Source organism: Nerophis lumbriciformis, linkage group LG22, assembly GCF_033978685.3.
Source record: "Nerophis lumbriciformis linkage group LG22, RoL_Nlum_v2.1, whole genome shotgun sequence".
NCBI classification, from domain to species: Eukaryota; Metazoa; Chordata; class Actinopteri; order Syngnathiformes; family Syngnathidae; genus Nerophis; species Nerophis lumbriciformis.
This window is the reverse complement of record NC_084569.2, coordinates 27,688,026-27,711,285: the sequence shown is the minus strand read 5'-3', so window position 1 is coordinate 27,711,285 and position 23,260 is coordinate 27,688,026. Positions and strand designations below refer to the sequence as shown.

The following is a 23,260-nucleotide window of genomic DNA, read 5'->3' as shown; positions in this document are numbered from 1 at the left end:
ACTGTCCACCATGGGTGCCCGAGCTTTCAGCCGCTCTGCCCCACATCTTTGGAACTCTTTACCACCAGACCTTTGCAACTTAGATTCAATATCCCTCTTCAAATCAAGACTCAAAACACACCTATTCCTGACTGCTTATTCATTGTAATCATCTTTTCTTTTCTCTTTGTTGTTGTTGGTTTTTTTTTTTTATCCAATTTGAATTTATTGTTCTGATTTTGTACGGTGTCCTTGAGTGCCCAGAAAGGCGCCTTATAAATAAAATGTATTATTATTATTATTATTACTTGCTCGACAGCACAGGGTGTTATAAACCATGATTTTTAGGTTAAAATATACAAAATTAACTAAAAAGCTAGCACAAAATTTTGGCATGCTAATATTAGCATGCAAATATAAGAGACGTTAGCATACTTCCTTGATGGCATATATTAAAAATAAAAAATCATGATTTTTAGGTTTAAACATACAAAATTAGCTACAAAGCTAGAAGAAGAAAAAACGTTAGCATGCTGATATAAGAGAATCTAGCAAAAAAATATATATATATTAGCATGCTAACCTTCTCATGAAGAAAGTCTTTCATCAATTAATGAAAGCATGAACAAACGTTTGGTTGCAAAGGGGGAAGAGTGAGCCGACAGTGCCATCTAGTGGCCAACTGACGCTAAGACTCACATCATGGCTTTGAAAGGCAAACACAGGCCTCACTTTTCCCTCTGCATGATCAAGATGGTTATATTCCTCCATCTTCAGGCGGAAAAAAACTTTTTGTGATGGCACACATTCATCGTTGTGTACACTAATCCTCCCTATCCACCTGGGGTGTTCCACATTGGCTCGAGGGCTGAAATCCAATTGCATGTAAATAGAGATGTCCGATAATATCGGCCTGACGATTTTATCGGCCGATAAATGCGTTAAAATGTAATATCGGAAATTCTCGGTATCGTTTTTTTATTATTGGTATCGGGTTTTTATTTTATTTTTTATTTGTTTGTTTTTCTTGGTTTTTTTTATTAAATCAACATAAAAAACACAAGATACACTTACAATTAGTGCACCAACCCAAAAAACCTCCCTCCCCCATTTACACTCATTCACACAAAAGGGTTGTTTCTTTCTGTTATTAATATTCTGGTTCCTACATTATATATCAATATATATCAATACAGTCTGCAAGGGATACAGTCCGTAAGCACACATGATTGTGCGTGCTGCTGGTCCACTAATAGTACTAACCTTTAACAGTTAATTTTACTCATTTTCATTAATTACTAGTTTCAATGTAACTGTTTTTATATTGTTTTACTTTCTTTTTTATTCAAGAAAATGTTTTTAATTTATTTATCTTATTTTATTTTATAATTATTTTTTTTAAAGTACCTTATCTTCACCATACCTGGTTGTCCAAATTAGGCATAATAATGTGTTAATTCCACGACTGTATATATCGGTTGATATTGATATCGGTTGATATCGGTATCGGTAATTAAAGAGTTGGACAATATCGGAAAAAGTTTATATACACTTGTAAAGAACATAATGTCATGGCTGTCTTGAGTTTCCAATCATTTCTACAACTCTTTTTTTTTGTGATAGAGTGATTGGAGCACATACTTGTTGGTCAGAAAAAACATTCATGAAGTTTGGTTCTTTTATGAATTTATTATGGGTCTACTGAAAATACTGAACATGTGAGCAAATTTGCTGGGTCAAAAGTATACATACAGCAATGTTAATATTTGGTTACATGTCCCTTGGCAAGTTTCACTGCAATAAGGCGCTTTTGGTAGCCATCCACAAGCTTATGCTTGAATTTTTGACCACTCCTCTTGACAAAATTGGTGCAGTTCTGCTAACTGTTTTGGTTTTCTGACATTGACTTCTTTCTTCAGCATTGTCCACACATTTAAGTCAGGACTTTGGGAAGGCCATTCTAAAACCTTCATTCTAGCCTGATTTAGCCATTCCTTTACCACTTTTGACGTGTGTTCGGGGTCATTGTCCTGTTGGAACACCCAACTGCGCCCACGACCCAACCTCTGGGCTGATGATTTTAGGTTGTCCTGAAGAATTTGGAGGTAATCCTCCTTTTTCATTGTCGCATTTACTCTCTGTAAAGCACCAGTTCATTGGCAGCAAAACAGGCCCAGAGCACAATACTACCACCACCATGCTTGACGGTAGGGCTGGTGTTCCTGGGATTAAAGGCCTCACATTTTTCTCCTCCAAACATATTACTAGGTATTGTGGCCAAACAGCTCAATTTTTGTTTCATCTGACATCACATGGACAAAGATAAGACCTTCTGGAGGAAAGTTCTGTGGTCAGATGATCGTCAGTCCATGATGATGATATATTTACTGTGTTTGTGAGGGCAGTAGATTTATTGTATGCAATCCTGCTAAATTGTCACTTGCAGTGTTTTGACCGATGAGCTCAGAGTGAAAATAAAACTACCAAGAAAATGAAAAAATCATATTTTATTTCAACTTAATATAGTTATTTCTTTAAAACATGAATTGAATCATTTCTCTCTCTCTCTCTCTTTAATGCGGGTACTTGCTAATGATTGTGTGTCCTCCATCAGTCCTCCAACAGCGTGTCCCCCCCCCACCCTCCTGAGGACCACCTCACTCTGTCCACCACACTCGTCCCCCATCTGTCCTCCATAACGGACCTTCTGGTGTGGGCCAACGCCAGCGGCTACGACAACGTGACCTCATACACCGAGGCCGACCAGGCCAATCGCTTTGTGGTCCAGCTGTCTGGAACAGGACCAGGTCAGAACTGTTTAGTCCTAGGAGCAGATCTTCTTGTAGGTTTGAAGAAACTGCGCCGTCTTCATCCTTCATTTTCCATGACTTGACCTTATTTGTCGCCATTTTCCTTATTTACTCTAATTTTCGCCCATTTTCTGTCATTTTAAAATTTTGGCAAATTTTGCCTTATTTTCCCAGTATTTTTCCTTACTTTTCCTTTCTTCTTTTTTTTAATCTTCCCACATTTTCCATTATTTCCCTTATTTTACCAGAATTCTACTTATGTTCCAGTATTTTCCCCAATTTTGCCTTATTTTTTTGTCATTTTTCCAAATGTTTCCTTATTTTCTGTCTTTTCCTTTGTCATTATTTTCACCATGTTCCCGTATTTGTTATTATAAGAATTATTGTATGAAAACTTTTTTTTCACAATACTGCAACTTTGAAAAAAAAATAATAATAATAAAAAAAAAAAAAAATATATATATATATATATATATATATATATATATATATATATATATATATATATATATATATATATATATATATATAGGTAAAAGCCAGTAAATTAGAATATTTTGAAAAACTTGATTTATTTCAGTAATTGCATTCAAAAGGTGTAACTTGTACATTATATTTATTCATTGCACACAGACTGATGCATTCAAATGTTTATTTCATTTCATTTTGATGATTTGAAGTGGCAACAAATGAAAATCCCAAATTCTGTGTGTCACAAAATTAGAATATTACTTAAGGCTAATACAAAAAAGGGATTTTTAGAAATGTTGGCCAACTGAAAAGTATGAAAATGAAAAATATAAGCATGTACAATACTCAATACTTGGTTGGAGCTCCTTTTGCCTCAATTACTGCGTTAATGCGGCGTGGCATGGAGTCGATGAGTTTCTGGCACTGCTCAGGTGTTATGAGAGCCCAGGTTGCTCTGATAGTGGCCTTCAACTCTTCTGCGTTTTTGGGTCTGGCATTCTGCATCTTCCTTTCACAATACCCCACAGATTTTCTATGGGGCTAAGGTCAGGGGAGTTGGCGGGCCAATTTAGAACAGAAATACCATGGTCCGTAAACCAGGCACGGGTAGATTTTGCGCTGTGTGCAGGCGCCAAGTCCTGTTGGAACTTGAAATCTCCATAGAGCAGGTCAGCAGCAGGAAGCATGAAGTGCTCTAAAACTTGCTGGTAGACGGCTGCGTTGACCCTGGATCTCAGGAAACAGAGTGGACCGACACCAGCAGATGACATGGCACCCCAAACCATCACTGATGGTGGAAACTTTACACTAGACTTCAGGCAACGTGGATCCTGTACCTCTCCTGTCTTCCTCCAGACTCTGGGACCTCGATTTCCAAAGGAAATGCAAAATTTGCTTTCGTCAGAAAACATGACTTTGGACCACTCAGCAGCAGTCCAGCTCTTTTTTTCCTTAGCCCAGGTGAGACGCTTTTCGCGCTGTTTCTTGGTCAACAGTGGCTTGATACGAGGTATGTGGCAGTTGAAACCCATGTCTTTCAAGCGTCTCTTGGTGGTGGATCTTGAAGCACTGACTCCAGCAGCTGTCCACTCCTTCTGAATCTCCCCCACATTTTTGAATGGGTTTTTTTTCACAATCTTGACCAGGGCGCGGTGATCCCTATCGCTTGTACACTTTTTCTGACCACAGTTTTTCCTTCCCTTTGCCTCTCCATTAATGTGTTTGGACACAGAGCTCTGAGAACAGCCAGCCTCTTCAGCAATAACCTTTTGTGTCTTTCCCTCCTTGTGCAATGTGTCGATGGTTGCCTTTTGGACAGCTGTCACATCTGAAGTCTTCCCCATGTTTGTGTAGGCTTCAGAACTGGACTGAGAGACCATTTAAAGCCCTTTGCAGGTGTTTTGAGTTAATCAGCTGATTAGTTTGTGGCACCAGGTGTCTTCAAAATTTAACCCTTACACAATATTCTAATTTTGTGACACACGGAATTTTGGATTTTCATTTGTTGCCACTTCAAATCATCAAAATTAAATGAAATAAACATTTGAATGCATCAGTCTGTGTGCAATGAATAAATATAATGTACAAGTTACACCTTTTGAATGCAATTACTGAAAAAAATCAAGTTTTTCAAAATATTCTAATTTACTGGCTTTTACCTGTGTGTATATATATATATATATATATATATATATATATATATATATATATATATATATATATATATATATATATATATATATATAATTTATTTTTTTTCATAATATATTTTACTTAAACCTTGTGAAATTACATAATTTTGTTTTGTAAAGTAGAAACAAATTCTCAGAATATTCCTGAAAATTCTTGTATGAAACTCTTTTTCACAATATTGCAACTTAAAAAAAAGAAGTTTTTAAAAAATATTTTTTTCATAATATACTGTATTTGTTTTTAACCTTGTGAAATTACATAATTTTGTCTTGTAAAGTAGAAAAAACGTATCAGATTATTCCTAAAAATTATTGTATGAAAACTTTTTTTTCACAATATTACAACTTTGAAAAATATATATATATATATATATATATATTTTACTTTAATCTTGTGAAATTACATAATTTTGTTTTGTAAAGTAGAAAAAAATTCTCTGAATATTCCTGAAAATTCTTATATGAAATTTTTTTTCACAATATTGCAACTTTGAGAAAAAAAAAAGAAAGTTTTTTTAAAGTTTTTTTTTCATATACTGTATTTGTTTTTAACCTTGTGAGATTGCATAATTTTGTCTTGTAAAGTAGAAAACATTTATCAGAATATTCCTAAAAAACATTGTATGGAAACTTTTTTTTAGAATATTGCAACTTAAAAAAAAATTTTTTAGTAATATATATATTTCATAATATATTTGACTTTAACCTTGTGAAATTACATAATTGTGTCTTGTAAAGTAGAAAAAAATTCTCAGAATATTTATAAAAATTCTTGAAAAACTTTTTTTCACAATATTGCAACTTAAAAAAATGTTTTTTAAATGATATATTTGACTTCAACCTTGTAAAATTAAATAATTTTGTCTTGTAAAGTACAAAAAACGTATCAGAATATTCTTAAAAATTCTTGTATTAAAACTTTTTTTCATAATATTGCAACTTTTTTTTTTAAATACACCAAAAAATATATTTTTTTCATCATATATTTGACGTTAACCCTGTGAAATTACATGATTGTGTCTTGTAAAGTGGAAAAAAATCTCAGAATATTCCTCAAAATTGTTGTATGACATCGTTTTTCACAATATTGCAACGTAAAAAAAAAGAAAAATATATATTTTATTTTTACTTTGTGAAATTACATAAATTTGTCCTGTAAAATAAATACAAATTCTCAGAATATTCCTATAAATTCTTGTATGAAAACTTTTTTGCATAATATTGCAACTTTTTTTTTTAAATAAAATAAAATATATTTTCATCGTATATTTGATGTTAACCTTGTGGAATTACATAATTGTGTCTTGTAAAGTACAAACAAATTATCAGAATATTCCTTAAAATTGCTGTATGAAAACTTTTTTTTAACAATATGGCAACTTTTTAAAAAAACACACAAAAAAGGATTATTTAATCATATATTTGACTTCAACCTTGTGAAATTACATAATTATGTCTTGTAAAGTAGAAAAAACGTATCACAATATTCCTAAAAATTCTTGCATGAAAACTTTATTCATAATATTGCAACTTTAAAAAAAAATTAGAATGTTCATCATGTACTTGACGTTAACCTTGTGAGAAGACATAATTGTGTCTTGTAAAGTAAAACAAATCTCAGAATATTGCTAAAAATTCTTCTGTGACAACTTTTTCTGCCTATATTGCAACTTCCGGTGCCCAGGTGACCACCAGGTGGCAGCAAAGGCAGAGTTGAGAATAAATGACAATTCTGTGACACTTGCAGCTGTGAGAGCGGTTGCTAAGCGACCTAAATGGGCGGAGGAACGTCGCCTCAGAGAATGGCTCCATGGGGGCCCCGGATCAGGAGGACGCCCCGAGAGTTTGACAGTGCAGTGCGAGGACGGACGCCTGAGCGTGACCCTGGACCGTCACGCCCTGCAGGTCTTTGTGGCGCACTATAGAGTACTCGCCAGTCGATGATGATAATCTAACTCATGGTGCTGTAAAATCTTCTTGTGTTCAGAGTTTGTCCGTGCCAGTTTCTGCCGTGACTCTGCGCGACCCAAGGTGCCAGGCTCAGTCCAACGGGAGTCACTTCCTGTTGGTGTTCCCGGTCATTTCCTGTGGGACCGAGGGACAGTTCCTGGGGCGCACCAAAGGGGTGCAGTACAAAAACATGGTGAGGTCTACACAAACTCATATAGACATGGATTAGATCAGGGGTTCTTCACCTTTTTGACCTCGGTGCCCAACCTTTCCACCACAGAGGGGCCACTGATTTTAATGTACAAACCCCGTTTCCATATGAGTTGGGAAATTGTGTTAGATGTAAATATAAACGGAATACAATGATTTGCAAATCCTTTTCAACCCATATTCAATTGAATGCACTACAAAGACAAGATATTTGATGTTCAAACTCAAAAACTTTTTTTTTGCAAATAATAATTAACTTAGAATTTCATGGCTGCAACACGTGCCAAAGTAGTTGGGAAAGGGCATGTTCACCACTGTGTTACATGGCCTTTCCTTTTAACAACACTCAGTAAACGTTTGGGAACTGAGGAGACACATTTTTTAAGCTTCTCAGGTGGAATTCTTTCCCATTCTTGCTTGATGTACAGCTTAAGTTGTTCAACAGTCCGGGGGTCTCCGTTGTGGTATTTTAGACTTCATAATGCGCCACACATTTTCTATGGGAGACAGGTCTGGACTACAGGCAAGCAGTCTAGTACCCGCACTCTTTTACTATGAAGCCACGTTGATGTAACACGTGGCTTGGCATTGTCTTGCTGAAATAAGCAGGGGCGTCCATGGTAACGTTGCATAGATGGCAACATATGTTGCTCCAGAAACTGTATGTACCTTTCAGCATTAATGGTGCCTTCACAGATGTGTAAGTTACCCATGTCTTGGGCCCTAATACACCCCCATACCATCACAGATGCTGGCTTTTCAACTTTGCACCTATTAACAAACCAGATGGTTCTTTTCTGAATAGTTTTTATTGCCATTTTTTGAGAACGGGTTCACAAACTAGGAATTTTTCTTGGTGCAATCGTGCAACATAAAACAGATATAACACAGAATAGGAAATAAAATGAGCTGTGCCTGAGCTATCAGATCTTTTTATTGTTCATGTGCCTGATGGCCGATTTTCCTCTTTGTTCCAGAGGACACGACATTCACAGTTTCCAAAAACAATTTGAAATGTGGACTCGTCGGACCACAGAACACATTTCCACTTTGCATCAGTCCCAGCGAAGCCGGCAGCGTTTCTGGGTGTTGTTGATAAATGGCTTTGGCTTTGCACAGTAGAGTTTTAACTTGCACTTACAGATGTAGCGACCAACTGTAGTTACTGACAATGGTTTTCTGAAGTGTTCCTGAGCCCATGTGGTGATATCCTTTACATACTGATGTTGCTTTTTGATGCAGAACTGCCTGAGGGATCGAAGGTCTGTAATATCATCGCTTACGTGCAGTGATTTCTCCAGATTCTCTGAACCTTTTGATGGTATTACAGACCGTGAATGGTGAAATCCCTAAATTCCTTGCAATAGCTGATTGAGAAATGTTGTTCTTAAACTGTTGGACAATTTGCTCACGCATTTGTTGACAAATTGGTGACCCTCGCCCTGTTCCCAATTTGCCTGTTCACCTGTGGTATGTTCCAAATAAGTGTTTGATGAGCATTCCTCAACTTTATCAGTATTTATTGCCACCTTTCCCAACTTCTTTGTCACGTGTTGCTGGCATCAAATTCTAAAGTTAATGATTATTTGCAAAAAAAATATCAGTTTGAACATCAAATATGTTGTCTTTGTAGCATATTCAACTGAATATGGGTTGAAAATTATTTGCAAATCATTGTATTCCGTTTATATTTACATCTAACATAATTTCCCAACTCATATGGAAACGGGGTTTGTAATTAAACCCATGTCAAAATCAATCAATCAATCAATGTTTATTTATATAGCCCTAAATCACAAGTGTCTCAAAGGGCTAGATATAAAACCATGCATTATTATTTATTTAACACGCAATCCTTAGGCTTAGGTCAGGCTGATAAGATAAATAAGTACTAACCAAATATACTGCACACAAACGGACTAAAAAAAAACTAACAAAAAGATAAATGAACATAAAAATATGTTGTGCTAAAATAAATAAATTAAATGAATATGTTCAACTAAACTGTTAATAATAGCTTCACCACTTTAGTCATAATTCTTGCGCTTAAGAAACTTCTCGAGCTAATGACTTTAGCTCCAGACTTCTTCTGTTTGTTTGATGTTGCCATTACTGCCACAAGTGGTGGAAAAGTGTATTACAACAGAGTACCACTAAGAACATTTTATTTTTTGGCGGCCCAAATATAGGCCCCGCCCCTATCTGTGCTTAAGAAAGACTGAATTAAATCAGGTGTTGTTAACCTTTTGGACCTCAGGGCCCAACTTTTCCGCTACAGAGTGGCCCGGGGCCCACTCAAATATTAACACTGAATTAATAATCTTACTCTTGATTTAAATACATATTCAATAATTATATCTAACCTACACTTTACAACCGTGTCAAATGATATAGCACCATGTATTTATTAGTTATTAGTACATTTGTATCCATATGACACGGAAACATTAGGCTTAGGTCAGGCTGATTAGAAAAATAAGAACTAACCAAAAATACTGCACACAAACAGACTAGAAAAAAACTAACTAAAAGATAAATGAACATAAAAATATGTTGTGCTAAAATAAAATGGTGAAATGATCCTCTGCATTTGACCCACCAGTATTGATCAACCCCTGGAAGGTGAGGGGAGCAGTGAGCAGCAGTGATGGCCGCGCCCGGGAATCATTTTTCGGTGATTTAACCCCCAATTCCAACCCTTGATGCTGGGTGTTTTGTAGAAGATCAAACATTCAAATACGTCTGAAATCTTGTGTCCAGAAAACAAAACCCCCTTGACGAACATTTGGAATAGACAAAACACCGGTGTGGAAGTACAAAACCCAAAACCAGTGAAGTTGGCACGTGGTGTAAATGGTAAATAAAAACAGAATACAATGATTTGCAAATCCTTTTCATCTTATATTCAATTGAATAGACTGCAAAGACAAGATATTTAATGTTCCAACTGAGAAACTTAATTTTTTTGGCAAATAATCATTAACTTAGAATTTAGTGGCAGCAACACATTGCAAAAAAGTTGTCACAGGGGCATTTTTACCACTGTGTTACATGGCCTTTCCTTTTAACAACACTCAGTAAACGTTTGGGAACTGAGGAGACCAATTTTTGAAGTGGAATTATTTCCCATTCTTGCTTGATGTACAGCTTAAGTTGTTCAACAGTCCAGGGTCTCCGTTGTGGTATTTTAGGCTTCATAATACGCCACACATTTTCAATGGGAGACAGGTCTGGACTACAGGCAGGCCAGTCTAGTACCCGCACTCTTTTACTACAAAGCCACGCTGTTGTAACACGTGGCCTGGCATTGTCTTGCTGAAATAAGCAGGGGCGTCCATGACAACGTTGCTTGGATGCCAACATATGTTGCTCCAAAACCTGTATGTACCGTTCAGCATTAATGGCACCTTCACAGATGTGTAAGTTACCTATGTCTTGGGCAATAATACACCCCCATACCATCACAGATGCTGGCTTTTCAACTTTGCGCATAGAACAAACCAGATGGTTCTTTTCAGAATAGTTTTTATTGCCATTGTTTGAAAACGGGTTCACAAACTAGGAATTTTTCTTGGTGCAATCGTGCAACATAACACACATATAACCATACTTGCCAACCCTCCCGAATTTTCCGGGAGACTCCCGAAATTCAGTGCCTCTCCCGAAAACCTCCCGGGACAAATATTCTCCCGAAAATCTCCCGATTTTCAGCCGGAGCTGGAAGCCACGCCCCCTCCAGCTCCATGCGGACCTGAGTGAGGACAGCCCTTTTTCATGACGGGAGGACAACAGGGTGACAAGAACTAAATCATCCAGACTAGAGATAAATTGTATTATTATGTTTATTTTACCTAAAAATAAATATATTTATTAATTTAAAAAAATATATATATATATTTTTACTATATTTTGCTAAAAACATCAAAATTAATTGTATTTTTATTTGTATTTTTTCGTGACTCCTTATTACATCCAGCCATAGAATTATACATTAAAATAAACATATTTGATTTTAAATTATCATAATAATTCATTTAAAATGACCATATTTAATTATTAAAATAATTGCTTGTTTATCAACAACTTTAGCATTTTATTCATTACATTTTGAAACTCTCAGAAGCCAAGTTATGTTATATTCCTTAATATTTATTTATGCAAGTTTGAAGTATCAATTATCTAAACACAGTTTTGTTTGCATATTTTCATATATATATATATATATATATATATATATATATATATATGTATGAAATACTTGACTTGGTGAATTCTAGCTGTCAATATACTCCTCCCCTCTTAACCACGCCCCCAACCACGCCCCGACCCACCCCCGACCACGCCCCCACCCCCAACTCCCGAAATCGGAGGTCTCAAGGTTGGCAAGTATGCATATAACACAGAATAGGTAATAAAATGAGCTGTGCCTGAGCTATCAGATCTTATTATTGTTCATGTGCCTGATGGCCGATTTTCCTCTTTGTTCCAGGGGAAACGACATCCACAGTTTCCAAAAACAATTTGAAATGTGGACTCGTCAGACCCCAGAACACATTTCCACTTTGCATCAGTCCCAGCGAAGCTGGCAGCGTTTCTGGGTGTTGTTGATAAATGGCTTTGGCTTTGCATAGTAGAGTTTTAACTTGCACGTATATATGTAGCGACCAACTGTAGTTACTGACAGTGGTTTTCTGAAGTGTTCCTGAGCCCATGTGGTGATATCCTTTACATACTGATGTTGCTTTTTGATGCAGAACTGCCTGAGGGATCGAAGGTCTGTAATATCATCGCTTACGTGCAGTGATTTCTCCAGATTCTCTGAACCTTTTGATGGTATTACAGACCGTGGATGGTGAAATCCCTAAATTCCTTGCAATAGCTGGTTGAGAAATGTTGTTCTTAAACTGTTGGACAATTTGATCACACATTTGTTGACATAGTGGTGACCCTCGCCCCATCCTTGTTTGTGAATGACTGAGCATTTCATGGAAGCTGCTTTTATACCCAATCATGGCACCCACCTGTTCCCAATTAGCTTGTTCACCTGTGGGATGTTCCAAATAAGTGTTTGGTGGGCATTCCTCAACTTTCTCAGTCTTTTTTGCCACTTGTGCCAGCTTTTTTGAAACATGTTGCAGGCATCAAATTCCAAATGAGCTAATTGCAAAAAATAACAAAGTTTTCCAGTTCGAACGTTAAATATCTTGTCTTTGCAGTCCATTCAATTGAATATAAGTTGAAAAGGATTTGCAAATCATTGTATTCTGTTTTTATTTACCATTTACACAACGTGCCAACTTCACTGGTGTTGTGTTTGGTCATGTGACATAAATGTATTGTGTCGTTAAGGTGTTGCTATGGAGAGAGCTGCCACACAACGACAGTGACCCCAGAAGTTCATTTGGCGTACATGTGAGAGCACATTTCTTACTTCCATATTTCATGTAGAGTCTCTTCTTGCTCCTAGTTTACATTATCTCATCTTCCCCTCTTTACTCTCATTTCCTCTTTTTTCCTCATTTTTGAAAATGTTACATCACTTTCAATTTTCTTTGTCATTCCAATGTCTTTTATTTTACATTTTTTCCCATCATTTACCCTAAATTTCCCTCATTTTATGTAATTTCCCCCCATTTTCCCAATGTTCCATTATTTTATCTTAAATGCCGTCATGTTCCCTTGTTTACTCTAATTTTCTCTCATCATCACATATATTTTTCCTCCATCCATCCATCCATTTTCTACCGCTTATTCCCTTCGGGGTCGCGGGGGGCGCTGGAGCCTATCTCAGCTACAATTTGGCGGAAAGCAGGGTACTATATTTTTCCTCATTTTCACCAATTTTCTGTCATTTTCAATGTTATCTTATTTTCCATTATTTTCACTATTTCCCTTTTTTTTCTTTATTTTCCCTAATTTTTTCTTATTTTTCCGCATTTTCCCAAAGTTCCATTTTTACCTTAAATTTAAATTTGTTCTACACACAATGACACTAAGCGGACATCCAAAAGTTCACTTGGCAAACATGTGAGAGCACATTTTCTTCAAGGTTTACTTCCATATTTCATGCAGAGTCTCTTCCTGCTTTACAACTTTACATTCTCTCATCTTCCCATCTTTTCCCTCATTTTTGAAAATTTTACATCACTTTTAATTTTGTACTTATTTTCCAACATTTACTCTCATTTTCCATTATTTCCCCCATTGTTTCTAATTTTCCACTATTTTACCTTATTTACTGTCATTTTGCCTTAATTACTCTAATTTTCCCTCATCATCACATATATTTTCCTAATTTTTGCCAATTTTCCGTAATTTTTCATTTTTTGTCAATATTGTCTTATTTCCCCTTATTTTCCCTATTTCCCATCCTTTTCCTTAATTTCCCCAAATGTTTTCTTTAGAGATGCCGATAAATGCTTTAAAAATCTAATATCGGAAATTATCGGTATCGTTTTTTTTATTATCGGTGTCATTTTTTTATTATTTTTTTTTATTTTATTTTTTTAAATCAACATAAAAAACACAAGATACACTTACAATTAGTGCGCCAACTCAACCCCCCCATTTACACTCATGCACACAAAAGGGTTGTTTCTTTCTGTTATTAATATTCTGGTTCCTACATTATATATCAATATATATCAATACAGTCTGCAAGGGATACAGTCCGTAAGCACACATGATTGTGCGTGCTGCTGGTCCACTAATAGTACTAACCTTTAACAGTTAATTTAAACTCATTTTCATTCATTACTAGTTTCTATGTAACTGTTTTTATATTGTTTTACTTTCCTTTTTATTCAAGAAAATGTTTTTAATTTATTTATCTTATTTTATTTTATAATTTAAAAAAAAAAAGACCTTATCTTCACCATACCTGGTTGTCCAAATTAGGCATAATAATGTGTTAATTCCACGACTGTATATATCGGTATCTGTTGATATCGGTATCGGTAATTAAGAGTTGGACAACATCGAAATATCGGATATCGGCAAAAAAGCCATTATCGGACATCCCTAGTTTTCTTATTTCCCCACATTTGACTCATTTTCTGTTTCTCTATTTTCCCAAAAATTCCCTTATATTCCAATATTTTCCCAAATTTTTCCTTATCTGTAATTTTCCTAAATTTGTCCTTATTTTCTGTAATGTTCCTTATTTTCTGTAATGTTCCTTATTTTCTGTCATTGTCCTTTATTTCCTCATTATTTTCACCATTTTCCCATGTTTTCCATTTATTTCCAAGATTTTTCTAATATCTGGTCATTTTTCCTCTTTTCCTTTTATACATTTCAATCACACTCCTTGTTTTTGCAGTGTCATTTTCCCTTATTTACTCTAATTTTCCCTCATCATCAAATATATTTTCCAAATTTTTGCCAATTTTCTGTCATTTTTTATTTTTTATGAATATTGTCTTATTTCCCATTATTTTCCCTATTTCCCATTCGTTTTCTTAATTTTCCCAAATGTTTTCTTATTTCCCCATATTTTACTCATTTTCTATGTTACTTTATTTTCCCCCAAAATTCCCTTATATTTCAATATTTTCCCAAATGTTTCCTTAACATCTGTCATTGTTATGATCCGCTGCCCGGATCATATTTTCTGTTTACGTTTTCAAGATACTTGTGTTTTTGGTTAGTTTTGGACTCCTTGAGTACCTGTTTTGTACACCTGAGTTTGTTGCCATGGCTGCTTATTATTTTCACCTGCCGCGTTTGTTCCCGACACGCACCTGTTTGTCATCACTGACATTATTATTTAAGTCTGTCCTCCCTGTCATTCGTTCTGGCTTCGTAGTTTGTTTTTATGCAACAGTTGACGACTTCTGGCTCTGTACCTGTTAGCTTCCACGCTAAACTCCTTTTTTACCTTCTAGCTCCCATGCTAGCTCTTTTAGTTTTTGCCTTATGTGCTATGAGCACCCTTTTCTTTGTTCCAGTATAATTTATTTATTAAATAAATACTTTCTTACCTACACGCTGTGTCTGACGCCCGTCTGCATTCCTGAGAGAACGAACCCCGCATCACAATGCGCCCCGGTCGTCACAGTACGAAGCCAGCAAGAAAGAGTTCTCTCGCTACGGGCTTGACGGAGGTAGATGAAGGTGCGTGGATGGTCCTCCGAGCGATGGAGGCAGAGACGCTCCGCTGTTCTCCAGATGAGGAGATGATGTGGGGACCTGGAGGTGTTCTGGTCCCGATCGACTCCATCTGGCCCGGGGAGGTCCGCTCTCAGCCCGCTCGCACGCGTCAGCGAGGGCGGAAGTCGCACAAGACGGCTTCAGCTCGCGACAGAGACGCGCCACCCCCGCAATTCTTCCCTCCGGAACACAGCCAACCAGCCCAGGATTCCCCCCTGCCGATGTTTGGTAATCCCATCACTCACTTTGCCAAACAGTTCACTGATTGGGCTGTCAGTCAGCTGGAGACCCGCGCGGATGACGTCATCCCGTCCACTGGTGAGGACGTCATAGACGAAGACATTTTTTTAAATTCAGTCAATTCTTTCTGTCAGCCGCCTCCAAATGACTTTAATTCAACAATTAAATACTATCAGGACATTTTTGTTAATTATAAGTCTAGTCAGTACCAGTCACATTCTGGTTTTCAAGCCCCACCCCCTATGGCTCAAGCTCCGCCCACTCCTCTGTTTTCTCCCTCTTGGTCGTCCCTACAGTCCACTATTGAAGAGCAGAATAGACAATTTGGACAATCAAAAGGGGAGGAGCCTACCCACCTCCTCACCTCCTCCCTCCCACCCCTAAAGACTGTTCCAGACTGCTCAAGACGCGTCTGGGATCCGCTTCTTGAGGGGGGGGCTAGTACTGGGTGCCTTGCTAGTGGGCGGGCACAGCTGCGCCCAGCCAAGCCCAAAACTCCATGCCGGCCTCCGCCACCAGACATTCGGCATGCTAAGCCGCAACCCCCGGCCAGGCCACCTCCGCCAAAGTCACGCCCAGCACCTGCTCCAAGTCTGGTTCCCACACCAGCACCGACTCCAAGTCTGGTTCCCACACCAGCACCGACTCCAAGTCTGGTTTCCGCACCAGCACTTGTTTCCACGACAACGACAGCCCGGACGCCTGCCACTCTGACGCCACCATCAACCCTGGTGGTCCTGCAAACACCATCCTCTCCACCTCCTGCTCCATCGCTGCAAAGCACACGAGACCCCGCAGAGACCGACCAAGTAAAAAGGGCATTGCACCAACAGGCCAAACAACTTGGACAACAGGAGGAACAGTTTGGCGTTCTTCAGGCTTGCGTCAACGCCATGGTGGAACGCCAAGACGCCCGTCTTGATGCTTTGGAGAGACAGCTGGGAAGTATTCTCACCGCGCTGCAGGTGATGATTCCCCCTACGGCCAACCCAGCAGCCCAGCTGAGACATCCACCACTCGCAGATACTCCGTTGCCTGCTCCGCCCACGCCGACAGACGAGCCGCCTGCTCCGCCTCTGGCTCCGCCCACGCCGACAGACGAGCCGCCTGCTCCGCCTCTGGCTCCGCCCACGCCGACAGACGAGCCGCCTGCTCCGCCTCTGGCTCCGCCCACGCCGACAGACGAGCCGCCTGCTCCGCCTCTGGCTCCGCTCACGCCGACAGACACGACGCCTTCTGTTTCCACGGCGACGACGCCTTCTGTTTCCACGGCGACGACGCTTCCTGTTTCCACGGCGACGACGCTTCCTGCTTCCACGGCGACGACGACGCTTCCTGCTTCCACGGCGACGACGACGCTTCCTGTTTCCACGGCGACGCTTCCTGTTTCCATGACGACGCTTCCTGTTTCCACTGCGACGACGACGCTTCCTGTTTCCACGGCGACGACGACGCTTCCTGTTTCCACGGCGACGACGACGCTTCCTCCTGTTTCCACGGCGACGACGACGCTTCCTCCTGCTTCCACGGCGACGACGACGCTTCCTCCTGCTTCCACGGCGACGTCTGCTCTCTCCTCGTCGTCTCAGCGACCTCGGGTGGTCTGGCGGCGCAAGCGGCGCTCTCGGAGGTTAGAGTATGGACGCCAGTGGCGCAAACAGCAGCGACACCCGAGACGTAGTCGCAGAACTCTCCGGCTGCTGAACTTCTGGCGCCACTCACGCCCACCTTCTTGGCAGGCACAAATGTGGCCTTTCCGTGGTCGCCCGCCTCGCCTCCGGCAGCGGCGTTCCATTGGCCGCCGCCACCTGACTCGTCCCCGGTGGATTCGGGGACATGTGACCTGGCGACCCTCCGCCAAATCCTCCCTCCACCCTCCCTTGACTCTTGAACTTTGTTATAGTTGGGGGGGTTTTAGTTTTTCTAGGGGACATCTGGAATCTGTCCCTTAAGGGGGGGGTACTGTTATGATCCGCTGCCCGGATCATATATTCTGTTTACGTTTTCAAGATACTTGTGTTTTTGGTTAGTTTTGGACTCCTTGAGTACCTGTTTTGTACACCTGAGTTTGTTGCCATGGCTGCTTATTATTTTCACCTGCCGCGTTTGTTCCCGACACGCACCTGTTTGTCATCACTGACATTATTATTTAAGTCTGTCCTCCCTGTCATTCGTTCTGGCTTCGTAGTTTGTTTTTATGCAACAGTTGACGACTTCTGGCTCTGTACCTGTTAGCTTCCACGCTAAACTCCTTTTTTACCTTCTAGCTCCCATGCTAGCTCTTTTAGTTTTTGCCTTATGTGCTATGAGCACCCTTTTCTTTGTTCCAGTATAATTTATTTATTAAAGAAATACTTTCTTACCTACACGCTGTGTCTGACGCCCGTCTGCATTCCTGAGAGAACGAACCCCGCATCACAATGCGCCCCGGTCGTCACAGTCATTTTCCCAAATGTTGCCTTATTTTCTGTCGTTGTCCTTTATTTCTCATTATTTTCACCTTTTTCCCATATTTTCCATTATTTCCCAGATTTTTCTAATATCCGGTCATTTTCCTTCATTTCCTCTTATACATTTCAGTCACACATTTATGCACATTGTTCATGATTTTATTGTTTTTCTACACACAATGACACTGATTGGACGTCCAAAAGTTCACTTGGCAAACATGTGAGAGCACATTTTCTTCAAGGTTTACTTCTATATTTCATGTTACTCATGCAGAGTCTCTTCCTGCTCCTAGTTCAGTTGTTTGGCCGACCTACCCGCCAGTCCTTCAGAAACTCCCGATGGCGACGTAAACGCTTCTCAGGCGCCCTGGGGTCTGGTGCCGGATCCTGGACCGATCCCCTTCCAAAAACGCATACTCAAATCTGGACCTTTGCTTCTGTTGAAACTGTTTGTCACTGAGAGCTACAAGCAGCGGCGTATCGGACCGTGTGTCATCCCTGCAGACCAGCGGGTCTACGTCCAGGTGAGCGTCTTCCTGCATTATTCTGCTACCTCCGTTTTTCTGCGCTCAATTTTTTCTACACAAAAGTTTTCAACCTCTATTTTTGCAAACATTTTGCACCGATTTTTGGACGATTAGTTTTTGTCTGACCTATTGTAACAGATTACTTTAAAAAAATTGAGTATTATTAAAGGGAACTGCACTTTTTTGGAATGTTGTCAATCATTCACAATCCATATGTACAAACCCCGTTTCCATATGAGTTGGAAAATTGTGTTAGATGTAAATATAAACGGAATACAATGATTTGCAAATCCTTTTCAACCCATATTCAATTGAATGCACTACAAACACAACATATTTGATGTTCAAACTCATAAACTTAATTTTTTTTTTTGCAAATAATAATTAACTTAGAATTTCATGGCTGCAACACATGCCAAAGTAGTTGGGAAAGGGCATGTTCACCACAGTGTTACATGGCCTTTCCTTTTAACAACACTCAGTAAATGTTTGGGAACTGAGGAGACACATTGTTAAGCTTCTCAGGTGGAATTCTTTCCCATTCTTGCTTGATGTACAGCTTAAGTTGTTCAACAGTCCGGGGGTCTCCGTTGTGGTATTTTAGGCTTCATAATGCACCACACATTTTCAATGGGAGACAGGTCTGGACTACAGGCAGGCCAGTCTAGTACCCGCACTCTTTTACTATGAAGCCACGTTGATGTAACACGTGGCTTGGCATTGTCTTGCTGAAATAAGCAGGGGCGTCCATGGTAACGTTGCTTGGATGGCAACATATGTTGCTCCAAAACCTGTATGTACCTTTCAGCATTAATGGCGCCTTCACAGATGTGTAAGTTACCCATGTCTTGGGCACTAATACACCCCCATACCATCACAGATGCTGGCTTTTCAACTTTGCGCCGATAACAATCCGGATGGTTCTTTTCCTCTTTGGTCCGGAGGACACGACGTCCACAGTTTCCAAAAACAATTTGAAATGTGGACTCGTCAGACCACAGAACACTTTTCCACTTTGTATCAGTCCATCTTAGATGAGCTCAGGCCCAGCGAAGCCGACGGCGTTTCTGGGTGTTGTTGATAAACGGTTTTCGCCTTGCATAGGAGAGTTTTAACTTGCACTTACAGATGTAGTGACCAACTGTAGTTACTGACAGTGGGTTTCTGAAGTGTTCTTGAGCCCATGTGATGATATCCTTTACACACTGATGTCGCTTGTTGATGCAGTACAGCCTGAGGGATCGAAGGTCACAGGCTTAGCTGCTTACGTGCAGTGATTTCTCCAGATTCTCTGAACACTTTGATGATATTACGGACCATAGATGGTGAAATCCCTAAATTCCTTGCAATAGCTGGTTGAGAAAGGTTGTTTTTAAACTGTTCAACAATTTGCTCACGCATTTGTTGACAAAGTGGTGACCCTCGCCCCATCCTTGTTTGTGAATGACTGAGCATTTCATGGAATCTACTTTTAAACCCAATCATGGCACCCACCTGTTCCCAATTAGCCTGCACACCTGTGGGATGTTCCAAATAAGTGTTTGATGAGCATTCCTCAACTTTATCAGTATTTATTGCCACCTTTCCCAACTTCTTTGTCACGTGTTGCTGGCATCAAATTCTAAAGTTAATGATTATTTGCAAAAAAAAAAAAGTTTATCAGTTTGAACATCAAATATGTTGTCTTTGTAGCATATTCAACTGAATATGGGTTGAAAATGATTTGCAAATCATTGTATTCCGTTTATATTTACATCTAACACAATTTCCCAACTCATATGGAAACAGGGTTTGTAAAACAAGAACACATATGTTGTCTTTTTTATTCATTCTAATTCATAAAATACAGCAAGTATGAGGTGACTACCAATGCAGCTAATAGAATTAATCTACTCCGCCCATAAAGCCCTCTAAAAACATAAAAAAAGAGCCAACAATACTCCATTTACATGTTGTGACCTGAATATTAATCAAGTATAAGCGAAATTGTTATTATAATTGCAGAGCTCTAACGAGTATATGCTGCTATATTGACATACTGAGCTGCTGCATCGCCTCTGAGTTGGTGAAATTACATTGTAGATTATAAATCATGCCTCTCACCTGGAAGAAGGTTGTGGCCACAAACCGAGAACTTGGTCAACTTTGGCATTCAACTTATATCCCAGAATGGCAAGAAAAACATGAAACTAAGCGATTTTTTTCATCTAAATGAAACAATGTAAACATCTCAACAGTCAGCATCCGGGCTGATCTAGACAGACATTCGCTAGTTAGGAGGGACAGAATGAAATAAATGAATAAGTACATCTTTGAATAATTAGTCAAACATGTCATTAACTAATTGTATGTAAAATTAACTATTTAACTATTTAATTAATTATTTAACGGTTTCATTATTTCCCAATTTAATTATTTATTTCACAATTTAAATATTTAATGTTTTAATTAATTAGTTTATAATTTAACTAGGTATTTAATTATTTATTGATGTACTTAATTATTTCATGAACCTGTGTGGCAGCATATATATATATATATATATATATATATATATATATATATATATATATATATATATATATATATATATATATATATATACATATATATATATATATATATATATATATATATATATATATATATATATAATTTCAAGTGCTGCCACACAGGTTCATGAAAGAATTACGTACATCCGGTCATTTTTCCTCTTTTCCTTTTATACATTTCAATCACAGTCACTTGTTTTTGCAAATGTTCCACTATTTTACCTTATTCACTGTCATTTTCCCTTATTTACTCTAATGTTCCCTCATCATCAAATATATTTTCCAAATTTTCGTCATTTTTCTGTCGTTTTTTATTTTTTGTCAATATTGTCTTATTTCCCATTATTTTCTCTATTTCCCATCCGTTTCCTTAATTTTCCCAAAATGTTTTCTTATTTCCCCATATTTTACTCATTTTCTATGTTACTTTATTTTCCCAAAAATTACATTTCAATATTTTCCCAAATGTTTCCTTAACATCTGTCATTTTCCCAAACATTTCCTTATTTTCTGTCATTGTTCTTTATTTTTCATTATTTTCGCCTTTTTCCCATATTTTCCATTATTTCCCAGATTGTTCTAATATCGGGTCATTTTCCCTCGTTTATACATTTCAGTCACACTCACTCATTTATGCACATTTTTCATGATTTTATTGTTATTCTACACACAATGACACTGATTGGACGTCCAAAAGTTCACTTATATATATATATATATATATATATATATATATATATATATATATATATATATATATATATATATATATATATATATATAGACACATGAATTGCCTCAGCCTGGTTTAAGGTCAGTTTTTAAAGATTAGAATAAAATCCAGCCAACAATTACTGCGATCAATTACAAGTTAACTACGGACAAATTGCGATTAATCACACTTCAAATATTGTAAATATTTTCCAGCCCTACTTAAAACTATTACACAATATCAGTAAATATTGTATTAATATGAAATCATTGAACATGTCTGCTGCTGTTGAGTGAGTAAGTGATGAGTGTCATACTCCCACCTTCAAATGGGGGTCAAGAAGTTAAAATATGTCCAAAAGGATTGGTCAACAACCATCAGACATAATCAACATTTTCCACTACTTTATCCAGATTCTCACCATAATTAACGACAACACCCCTTTTTGGTGTCATTCTGCCAGAGATGATAATCCTTAAAACACCAGAGTTCCACTGCCGTACATCAAACTCTCCATGTGTGTTCCAGATTTCTGCCATGGGTTCCTTCATCCAGGTCGCTGAGGTGACCTCCTGTGTGGTCTCTCCTCTCTCCGACCCTAAAAGTTCTCCTTTCTGGGACGTCATAAGGCACGGTTGTCCCGCAGAACCTTCGCTCACGCTTGTCAATCCAAGCGAGGAGGAGGAGACCAAAGACGAAGAAGACGAGGAGATGGAAGATGAAAAGGAGGTGAAAGACAAAGATGCCTCCCCTCGCTCCAAAACTGGAGGAAGAGGAAGAGAAGGGTCTTTGAGGGAGGGAACCAGCAGTACGCCCATACGGCCGTTAAGATTTAGTTTCCTCTTACGGCCAGTTTACAATGTCTCCATGCAGTTTTTGCACTGCAGCCTTCGCCTCTGTGTCTCTGACACCACATCGGAGGAACCCAGCAAGAAAACGACCAAGAAAGAGTGTGAGGACGGCGAGCGGATTCCTCCTCTCATTTCAAGGACGTCTGCACACCAGGTACATATGTGTTAGGAGTGGTCCAATATTCCTCCAGTGATAACGCCACTTTATCCTGATATTTAAGATACTAAGAACGGCAGTTTATTTGCCAAAATGGACGTGAATACTATCAATTTAGGGGAGCAGCTCCACACGGTGTATGGAGACACACATTGAGCTGCTAGCCGCTTGTCAGCCGGACAACAATGGCGTTTACATACTTTTTTCACAAAGATCCGCGGATACCGATCGGTGGCCGATCGGTCGGCACATCCCTCGTATTTATAAAGCTTAAAACGGTTTATACTGTAAAACTGCAGTTTTTCCACAAATTAAGCTTGTGAAAGGAAAGTGGATAAAAAGTGTTAATTTTGCATGTATTCATAGGGTGTTTTTATTTGTCACATTTCATTTTCATCCCGATTCTAAATTGATTCATAATTTACCCCCCAAAATAATAAGAAAAAATAAAAAATTTACAAATATATTTATATATATTCAATGTATATATTTACATACGTACATATCAA

General features: G+C 38.5%; 1 protein-coding gene across 1 annotated transcript in view; it reads left to right on the top strand.

Moving 5' to 3' along the window:
• Positions 1 to 23,260, top strand: part of engl (endoglin, like) — a 43,835-nt gene that overhangs the window by 9,101 nt on the left and 11,474 nt on the right. The window contains exons 7-13 of the mRNA XM_061973335.2: positions 2,594 to 2,786; positions 6,699 to 6,856; positions 6,939 to 7,094; positions 12,461 to 12,491; positions 18,120 to 18,172; positions 18,315 to 18,476; positions 22,272 to 22,748. Of these exons, the coding sequence (XP_061829319.1) occupies positions 2,594 to 2,786; positions 6,699 to 6,856; positions 6,939 to 7,094; positions 12,461 to 12,491; positions 18,120 to 18,172; positions 18,315 to 18,476; positions 22,272 to 22,748 (1,230 nt within the window). The remainder of the gene's footprint in view (positions 1 to 2,593; positions 2,787 to 6,698; positions 6,857 to 6,938; positions 7,095 to 12,460; positions 12,492 to 18,119; positions 18,173 to 18,314; positions 18,477 to 22,271; positions 22,749 to 23,260) is intronic.